Source organism: Lactuca serriola, chromosome 7, assembly GCF_051521515.1.
Source record: "Lactuca serriola cultivar US96UC23 chromosome 7, Lser_US96UC23_V15, whole genome shotgun sequence".
NCBI lineage: Eukaryota > Viridiplantae > Streptophyta > Magnoliopsida > Asterales > Asteraceae > Lactuca > Lactuca serriola.
This window is the reverse complement of record NC_136414.1, coordinates 46,204,117-46,214,698: the sequence shown is the minus strand read 5'-3', so window position 1 is coordinate 46,214,698 and position 10,582 is coordinate 46,204,117. Positions and strand designations below refer to the sequence as shown.

The following is a 10,582-nucleotide window of genomic DNA, read 5'->3' as shown; positions in this document are numbered from 1 at the left end:
AAAAAGATCACAAATGGATGGACAACTTTTTCTCATCAAGCATCTTCTTATATTAAGAGAACAGATTGCACCTTCTGACATAGAATTCTCAGTCACACATAAGGAATTGGATTTCTCCCAATTGTTGGTTAGTATCTACTTCAACTTCTCCTTTTTCAAAAAAAAATAATAAATAAATATAATAATCTCTTAGAAGAATCTGAAAGTTTGTATTCATTTGTATGTGATCACTTCAGGAGCATCTGAGACGAATTCTTAGAGGTCAAGCCTCATTATTTGATTGGTCAAGGTCAACTTCTTTGGCAAGGACACTGTCGCCTCGAGTTTTGGAAAGTCAAATTGATGCAAATAAGGTATACAGTTAGTAATTCATGGTTTGTTGCCTGTTTTTTTGTTTTGATTTAATTATATTGGTTTTTGTATTTTTGTATTATTAAATGTAGGAACTTGAGAAAAATCTAAAAGCCACATGTGAAAGTTTATCATGTCAGTCACTAAGCTAGTAGTAGACCCCATGCTTTCCTTTGTTACAAAGGTTAGTTATTTATCTTCTCTCTTTTTCAGCAAAATAAATAAGGGGACAACCTGAATAAACATTTATTTATTTTTTTGTGTTTCTTGAAGGTGACAGCTGTTAGGGTGGCATTGTTATCAGGTGATCAAAATCAGAAGTTAGAGTAAGCTATGTGAAAATCACTCAAGGAGCACGCGTTTGCTTCACCAGATAAGGTTGCTGAAATCGTGCAGAAGGTATGTGCTTATAAATCCATTATTTTTTAAACCAATTACTACTATTATTATTATTATTATTATTATTATTTAAAAGTTATATTGTTTTGGTACAGGTGAATGCAGGCATGCAGAATGAGCTGCCAAGAGTGATGGAGAAAATGAAGCTTTATCTGTAAAATCCATCGACACGTACAATACTTTTCAAACCAATCAAGTAAGATTTTTAATCTACAATCTCTCAAATATTTTAAAATTTCTAGCTTTTAGATGTTTGATAAAAATGGTCAATGTGAAGTGAATGTTTGGAATGAGGGAGTTGAATAATTTGATGACAAAAATCATACCTTGTCATCATTTAATCCAGCATCCTTAAATGTCGAAAAAGCATCAGTAGACAACACTTCCGCCCACTTCAAAAATAACATCAAGATCCATCATCATAATCAAAAACCATTAGCAATTTAGCATAAAGAATAAAAGTATATAAGATAGATACCTTATAACTATAGTATCCAACAGCATAACCACCTGCAAAAATATGGCTAAAACCATAAAGGAACATGTCTTCCTCAAGCAGGGGAAGTACTTGAGTTTTTTCACTCACTCTTCTCTCAACATCATAGATCGACTTGGACCCACCAGGTACATACTTGCTATGAAGCTCCAGGTCAACCGTTGCAAATTTAAGCTAACAAGTAACAACAATTAATTTATTTATTTACTAATTACTATTATTATTTTATTTAATAAATGAATTATTATGAATATGAATCTCACCTGACGGAGGCTAAGGGTGCCAGCACGGAAAGTTCTAGCAGCAAGAAGCTTTTGATATATCTCTTCAGGGAGAGTCTCCCCAGTTTCATAATGTTTTGCAATACTCATCAACGTATCCCTGTAGTGTCTCATATATTAAGTTTTTTATTTTCTGGGTCCAAAAAATGATTTGATTCTATATTATATAGGTACCTACCTGTGTTAGCACCAATTTTCCATGAACTGAGAAGGTAATTCAACAGCATCCCACTCTATGCCACGAATGCCAACAACAAGCCCTTCATCTTGTTTTGTTAGCATGTGCTGAAGTGCATTACCAAACTCATGGAACACAGTCTCCACCTAAATTAATAACAAAAAATATATTCCCAAACTCACTTTAATAATCCGATTAATTAAGAGCTTCCAACCAAAATATAAACAACACAAGTTTGCACACGTTACATTACATCATATTTTCATCATCTCATTTTGCTATGCATATATGGATGGATGGATGTACGTCAAGAAATGTCATAAGGCTTGGCTTGTCTCCAACAGTGGCATTTAATTACAAGATGCGATGCAGAACAATGTGATTGGAAATGAAAAACGTCAAAATAAGTCAAAATTAGACTAAAAATCAAGGCCTATGTTTCTGAAATTGGATATTCAAACAACATTTAGTAGACTCAATTGAATGTATGGAACATCAATTTCATCAATTGAGGAAGAATTGCAAGATGCGATGCAGACCAGGTGTGATTGGAAAAGGAAAAAGTCAAAATAAGTCAAAATTAGACTAAAAATTTAAGACGTACATTTCTGAAGAACGCACCGCCTCTACCGATTCATCTACGCTTCACGTGGACGAAGCGTACGTCTCAAATCCAACCACAGAGGCAGCGCCTCTAGTTCCGCCATGGTCCGCTTTGCCTTAAGGCGCGCCTTATGGCGTACGCTTCTGACGAGTTTTAAAACGATGTGTGCGACAGATCAAAGCAAAAAAGAAAACGTAAAGTACTCTAATAAAAGAAGGGAAAAAAAGATACAGAACAAGATAAGAACAAGTGTGGTGTGGACTTACAAGTAATGCTGTAGAGGGGTGAATAGGAGGCTGAGATCGATCCCGAGCGATGACAGAAGTTCAGCTACCGTGGAAGATGCTAATACCGGAGAAGAACTCTTTTATGAAGTTCAGCATCACGAGCGATTACAAGAAAGGCGCGGGTGTTTAAGCCCTTTAGGGTTTATGAGATGGCATGGGTGTTTAAGCTCTTTAAGGTTTATGTTTTCCTGTGTGTACCAAAGATTTTGCAAGAAAGGCGAGGTGAGTGACTGAAATCCTCAACCTCTGTGCACACAGTAGGTTCATCCGACTCCAGCGTATTAGCGACCGATTGTTATTACGATTTAAGTGAGATATGCTAAGCCATGGGAGATCTTTAGGAAATTGCAAGTTGGGTTTTAGGTTAGAGAGAGGGAAAGGAAGACGAAGACCCTACGCTTCTTTCTTGATAATTGGAAGCGGAGGGGGTTTTAATTTTTCACGGCGGGGTTTAGTTTTCGGGATTTCATTTCCCGCTTAAAACGCGTGTTTTATTAAAAGAATACAAAGCGAAAGTGTTACATGACGCACATTTTATAATGGGCGTCCTCCGCATTTTTTTTTTCCTTTTCTGAAACTAATTTCAGGGCACGCATAAATGCGCGCCCTCTATCCTTCAAATTTTAGAAGAGAAGACATTATTTTTGGGGCGCACGCTTTTGCATATCGTGAATCACTGCGTGTCATTGTTTGCGCGTCATTAAAGGGTTGTTTTCTAGTAGTGACACACACACACACACACACACACACACACATATATATATATATATATATATATATATATATATATATATATATATATATATATAAAGAAATAACATTAAAAAAATGTAAATACAATATTTAATTAAATTTTTTGTATATAAATATGATTTTTCTTCTTGAATACGTATAATATGAAAAAAAAAAATACATTGGGTAAAAGTGTAAAAAAAATTATAAACTTAAGGGTAAAAACGTAAAAAAAAAAAAAAAAAAAAAAAAAAAAAAACTATAAAATTAAGGGTTTTTTTGCGAAGTTAATATAATGGTAACCTGTTATCACCTGTAAAAGGGTAAAACTAAACATTTTTTGGAAAATGTTAGGGTAAAAACAGACATAAAATTCAACTTTGGGCAAAACCGACAAAACCCTAAAAAACTTGAGGGTTTTTATGACATTAGCCCTACATAAATATGTACAAATATTTTTATGCATATATATATTCAAACACCTATTTCCGTACATAGAAATACATAAATATATACAAATATTTCTACTATGAAATAGGTGTTTATATACATTTTTTTTTATAAAAACGCATTCGAATAAATTTTTATAAAATATGTGTTTGTATACATTTAGTTATAAAAATGGGTTTGTATACAAATGTATTTGTTATAAAATAGTTGCTTGTACAAATATGATTTGAAAATTAAAAAAAACATATTCAAAACAAAATTTTAAACAAAAAAATTTGTAAAAAACTAAATATAGGATGAATTTGTAACAAAATTTTGAAATCTAGGCCAAAGTGTAAATTTTGGACCAAATTTGTAATAAAATTTAAAATTTGGGCCGAAATTGTAATTTTTGAAAGTTAGATAACCTGTTGACCCGATAGAAGGGTCAAGATGAATACAATTTCCGGTTTTTTTAGACTTAATTGACTAAAAAAATAAAAATTAAATCGATTATGAGACCTAAATATACAGACATTTCATTAGCTTTTCCATTATATAAATATCGAATATATAGTTAATTTACCAATCACTGATATGGAAATTTTCATTTATTTAATGAAGTTTACTCCACATTTACCTGGTTCACCTCGTTACAGATTCTATTTGTGTGCCTGCTAAATATTGCTACGAATTATGTTTTCATTTATGCAATTATGTGTGTTCAATAGTTAAGGGGTTGTTTGTTTTTTTTAAAACCCGCTTTTGGTTGTGCCGTGCAGTATACACGTAACATTTGGACTTTTGTAACTGTTTGTTTTTTTAAAAGATTTCTAACTTAAAAACCTATGTGTGTGTTATATGATGTAGCATTGGACCCTCTTCTTCAAACAACTTCTAAACCCTAAATAAAAAATAAAAGTTAAAAAGAACGGTACATTATCCTTCTTCATGCTATGTACAACCTCCAACCTCCATGGTTTTACTCATATCCGCCTCCTCATCGTCGTCATTCATCACTGCACCTACGTCGTCGCCTGCCTCAGTCGATTCTTGTGATGTCGTTGTTTGTTTGCCAGTTCCTTCTGCCTTGGTGAACCTCCCTAAGCCACCACTATTGTCGTCGTAAACGAGGTCCATTTCCTAAAATCATTTTTATCTTATTCATGATGCAAGTGTTGCTGAAATGTCATAGATTATAAATTAGTTTCATTAATTGAAGTTCTTTTTATGCTGAAATGTCATTATAGTGTTTAATTTTTTACTAAAATCTGTTAATTTCATCAATTGAAGTTCTTGTTATGCTGAAATGTCATTCTTGTGTGATGAAATGTCATTATTGTGTGATAATTTGCTTATATTTGTGTGCTAAAGTTCTTGTGTGCTGAAATGTTATTATTGTGTCCCAATTTGCTCATATTTGTGTTGATTGTCGGCCAAATCTTATAAGGATATGCTTGCTAAAATTTGAATCTCATATGTTTTTTTGTTATTAGTAATGAGAGATAAACATATATGGACCAATGACCTAATAAAATGCTTATTAGAAATTTGCATTGAAGAAGTAAACAATGTGGGTAGAAAAAGACTGAGTTTGCACAAAGACTCATGGAACAAATTAGAAAAAGTAATTAAGGAAAATTATGTCTTGGTTTTGACTCAAAGACAATTGAAAACTACTATTACAATCTTAAAGCCAAATACATAGGATTACTATATTTGAAAAACAAAAATGACAACCTTTATATTCCTCAAACAAGCACTTCTAACTTAATTGTAGAGTAGTATGAGAACTTTAACAAGGTATATATATATATATATATATATATATATATATATATATATATATATATATATATATGCATGTGTGTGTATGTTTATGTGTGTGTGGATATTGTTTTTAACATTTATGTATATTGTTGGCAATATTCTTACACTACTTTTTTTACATTGGGTTTAGGGACATCCGAAGGTTGCTTTCTTGAAAATTCTCTCATTGTTTTTAGAGCTTTGTGCAACCCTCTTTGATGGAAATAGTGACACTGATAATCTAAGGTGGACCTCATCCCAAACAACATCGGTACATGGATCATCTTCTTATCATGTCCAACCACTTCAGCTTACGATGAACCTAATGTCTCATTTCGAAATAACATTATATTCGTTGATGATGATGAATATGATGTTCCAACACATGACACTACAGTGAACCATGAATATATTACTCAGTTATGGGATGAAATTGTTGAGCAGTTATTGCAAAACATGGAATGAATTATTTTAAATGAATTTATTATTGTAAGACTAATTTGGTTGTATGAATTTTATTTGAATGTTGTAATATTATAATTATTAAGATTTTGGTGTTGAAAAACTATTTTACGTTTGTAAAATAGTTTATTTCAATTTTGGTTTATTTCAATAGTATGTAGACATTAAAAAACAAACAGACTTTTTTATTGAAGATTGCATATGTTTAATCCACCTCTGCTGCAGAGTGTTGTAGATGTGGTCCGCAAACTACAGACATTTTGGCTTCAAAAAAACAATGAGCACCTAAATCATGTAAACCATGTGCACCACACCTGATCATATTGTATAACATAGTTCAAAAATTTTATGGTGTTGATGTGAGATTTTACACTAAAAATTCTTTAAGTTTTAAATTTATAAAACCTTTATCTAACACGTCTTAACTGATGATAAGATATAGTATAGTTGTTGTATATGGTGTCGAACTCTCGGGGATTAGGTATGAGTGATACCAGATTAAATCAATTGAATAAAAAAATTAAATTGATGGGTTTTAATTGAAATCTAAATAAAATCGAAATAACAAACATATTAAAGTTAAGATAATGATTTGGAAACACTTCTACTTAAACTTAGAATCTCTATTTTTTATGGTGCATATTGCATTGAAGTATAAAGATGTTTACCAATTATAATAATAGTTATGATATAGTTAGTAGGTTTTATGATTAGTAAGTGGATAATTTAATGTTCATAAAACTATAAACCTATAAACCAACTAATTGAAGTAGAAGAGAATGTTATTAGCATCTCATGTTTACATTAAAACAACAAAAAATAAATAATAAGAATGTTAATGATTGCAAACCTAATACTTCTTTTCAAGATTTCTCTTGATCACCGGTGTAACTCTTTTGCCTTCTAGTAACAAACTATGATTATCTTTTACACCTCAAATGGTTTCCTTTTCTTGTACACTTTTCTGAGACATGAAAATCTCGTATTTATAGAAAAATAAAGTTAGCGACGCTAAGCCTTTGTCTTCATGGCGCTAACTATTATCCTTATTGAATATTTCTGACGTAAATCCTTCTTTTGTGTCGCTAATCTTTAACTTTGAAGTGCTAAACCCGTCCTTTATGGTGTCCTCAAAATTCTTCCTTATTCACTACATATTTAGCTCATTTTTCCTTCTGTAATGCTTATTTATGGATTTTTACTCTATTTATCAAATATGAACATTTTATATCATATTTATCCTTATTTTAAAACTATTCATTTAATTTAAAACACTAATATAATTAATCATATTTTATGACTATTTTTAAAAATATCAAAATTCCCCACACTTAAACCTTTCTTTCCCTCAAGCAAATGTGAAATCATAGAACAAAAATTCCAAGTAACTAAACTTAAAAATAGAATAGAATAGAAAAGTAAAAATCCTAAAATACTCAAAAATTAAAATTTTCTCATTCTTTTTTTATTCTAACGTGAACCTCATGACTTTTGATGAAATAACAAAATTGGTGTTTCAGATCCCTTCCATAAATGAAGTCCATATCTCCTTCTTGATTAGGTTATATTTTTATTACTTAATAATATGTTTTCGAACTCCAGCATAAAAATTTCATTATTAGTCGGTTAATCCGATGGGTTTACCGGAGAGTGGACGTACAAAGATTGGGTAAACCTCTTTATATTGGTGTTTGGTTTGCACTATCTTCTTCCCTTAATAACCTTCTATTTTTAATCATATGTATGTGGTTTGTTATTGTTATAAACTGTTCATTCAAAAAATATAATGTATTTTTCCGGATTATATTGTTACATGTTATATGCTTCAACTTTTCTAAAACGACAAGCTTTTCACATGTGTTAATATGCACTTTATCACAAATAAGGCCAAGTACAAATTAGCAATGTACTTCGATGCCCCAACATGTCTTAATTTTCACATCAAGAACTTTTCCTCTTGAATTTTCATCCTTGTTTACTCATTAACACATTGTTTCCCTCAAAGATGCGTATATTGACCATGTGTTCATATTGAAGTATGAAGTTGAAAATATGAAGATAAACACATATTTTGTTTCCATATTTAAGGGTTAAAATGAAGAGATAGCCTTATTTTATCTTCTTAGTGCGTGCTATTGTGATCATGTGTTTATACAAATTTGTGAGGAACTCAGTAGCATATGTTGGCTTCATCTTTGATGTAAATCGGTTCTTACTTTAGCTGTTGTTTAATTCCAGGTGAAGTTCTATACACTTTTGGTATTGAATGTTTACGGAAAGTGAAAAATATAAAAGGGATATTCACCAAAATGACTATATTTTTGAAAATGTTTTTATCAGTTTGACCAATATTTTCATTGATCACCATCAATTTCACAACCAATAGATGTGAGATTCCAAAATATTTCGAAATTTCAAATTAAAAAAAAAAAAAAATTTAAAGAAAATGTTTATTTCAAAATTCTAAGAACAATCTCAAAATTTCAAAGCAGAAATATTTTAAACATAAATATTGTGAACATTTCGAAATTCTAACAAATTTCAAAAACTTATTCAGGAAAAATGTTTCGTAAATCAAAAAGCATCTCATAACCGACCAAGTTTCGAAATACATGGTCATTTTTGTTATTTCGCAAAAAGATTGTTAGAATGTTAAATGTAATTAAGACAAATGGTTATTTTGAAGAATATCCCGATATTAAATCTCATATTTAGATTAATATCACGAACATTTTATCAAAGTCAACAAACATTCTACCGGTTATTCTCCTCTCACGACATTCTTAGCAATTTGCATTCCGACTTATACATATTCCATCAAATTTTTTAACATTCAAAACCGTTTTTACACAAATATAAATAAAAAAAACATGATTTCACACGATTTAAAGACAAATGAGCCAACATGCTCGACTAAACAAACAAATCATATGAAATACATGTCAAAAAATCAACAATCCTTGTCTTTAAACACTTGTGTAGGTGATGATTTGAACCAAGGTACCCAAATAGAAGTTGTCTTTTGGTACATCTTGTAGGATTCTACCCTATACTCTTGTTTGAGCATTCTTTTTTCCACAAGTGTGGTCACATAAGCCAAACACAACGTGTTAATAAGTGCACCAATAAACACCCAAGTGCCCCCTAGGCTCCAACCAAAGATAGCAAGTCCCCACCACCATAGTTGCTCACCAAAATAGTTAGGGTGTCTAGAATAATACCACAACCCTTTGTTTAGATTAGGCACCAAAGCCTTTCCTTCTTCTTTTAGTTTTTCATTTTTGGTTACAAATGTGTAAAGTTGGGTGTCCGCTATATACGCGTAGATAATGCCACAAATGCAGACGATTGATGCAACTACATCCCATATGTTGACTGGCTTGTTGAGCGTATGGACAATGTATAGAGGTATACATACTCCAAATAGGAATACCTATGTCAATAAAATGGAGATTATTAATGAATCATTATGTAGTACTTGGTAAATAAAAAACAAAATAAATAATAATTATGATTTACCTGCTGAATGAGATAAACACCAAAGAACGAAACCCACCACCAGTTTTGGCCATGTTGTTGAGCCATATCGGTGAACCGCCAATCCTCTCTCGCACCCCATTGCCACTTCTCACGGCGGAGATAGTTATGAGTCAATCTGACAGCCCAAACCCATGTCAACCCCACCACCACCGCAGACCGCCACATGTTATATTCCCCATCAGGGTGGCTCGCAAAGTAATGCGCCAACAAAACCGGAATAACAGTCCAATACAAGTCTATCATCTGCAAAACCCACAACCATTATAGATCCAGTCGTTAAAAATCACGTACTACTAAATGAGTAAATGGCAATGATTGAATAAGGGTACTAGCGATAGATGTAATGAAATCAAACACAGGTCAGAGAGTTTACCCAGTTGCTGGATTGGAGGAGGCTAATGAGCCAGAAACCGACATCGATGTTGAGGAAGAATATGGTGTTGGCCAAGATGAGGGGGTGTCGATAGCACCAATTCCATAGAGGTGAGAGTAGATGTTGATCGTTTTGGTAGTGATTAAGGAAGGAGATGTAGAAGAAGATGGAAGGAAGAGGCGCCATTAATGCAATCAAAGCATTCTTCAAAGCCATGTTTGATTGAACAAAAGAAGGATGAGCATAATGAAAGCCTCTCTAGTCGTTTATATACTACTCCTGTTCATCACATAATGCCCACCTTAGAACCTTCCATGAGTGCAAAAGTAGGATATAAATTTATATAAAAATAGACTGATAATAGTTGTCTAAATTTTTTGGAATGTAATTTACATCGTTTAGGTTTTTAATTTTAAAATTTTAAATATTTCGATTTTAGTTATGGTTCTAATCCTATGTACTTTTCTAAAATAAAAGGCATTATAATTATCATGCGTAATGATCATCAGTGGATATGAAGGTGCAGCTAATCATCATCCTCTCTATCTGCTCACATGCACATTATATGTGACAGAGATGAGATATTACCCTTTACTTTCTTTTACGTTTTAATAATCTCCCTCTCCTCTCCTCACAAAATA

At 31.9% G+C, this 10,582-nt stretch overlaps 1 protein-coding gene and 1 long non-coding RNA gene across 2 annotated transcripts; both read right to left on the bottom strand.

Annotated features, from left to right (window-relative positions):
- Nucleotides 1-1,294: 1,294 nt before the first annotated feature.
- Nucleotides 1,295-1,818, bottom strand: LOC145064872 (uncharacterized). The gene is made up of 3 exons (XR_013688122.1): nt 1,706-1,818; nt 1,510-1,627; nt 1,295-1,420 (listed from the first exon to the last, which is right to left on the bottom strand). It is a non-coding gene; the product is annotated as an uncharacterized LOC145064872 (long non-coding RNA).
- A 7,022-nt stretch (nt 1,819-8,840) lies between these two features.
- On the bottom strand, nt 8,841-10,199 carry LOC145064938 (uncharacterized protein C594.04c-like). Its single transcript, XM_079012300.1, has 3 exons — nt 9,942-10,199; nt 9,548-9,811; nt 8,841-9,461 (listed from the first exon to the last, which is right to left on the bottom strand). The coding sequence occupies exons 1-3, from the start codon at nt 10,155-10,157 to the stop codon at nt 8,979-8,981; spliced, it is 963 nt and encodes a 320-aa protein (XP_078868426.1). The 5' UTR covers nt 10,158-10,199; the 3' UTR covers nt 8,841-8,978.
- Between the last annotated feature and the right edge of the window lie 383 nt (nt 10,200-10,582).

Excerpts from the sequence above, each read along its gene's own strand:
- LOC145064938 (XM_079012300.1), bottom strand. The coding sequence starts at position 10,157 with ATGGCTTTGAAGAATGCTTTGATTGCATTAATGGCGCCTCTTCCTTCC. Across the intron at positions 9,812-9,941 it reads TCCTCCAATCCAGCAACTGG|ATGATAGACTTGTATTGGAC; the intron begins GTAAACTCTCTG and ends TGGGTTTTGCAG. Across the intron at positions 9,462-9,547 it reads GTGTTTATCTCATTCAGCAG|GTATTCCTATTTGGAGTATG; the intron begins GTAAATCATAAT and ends TTATTGACATAG.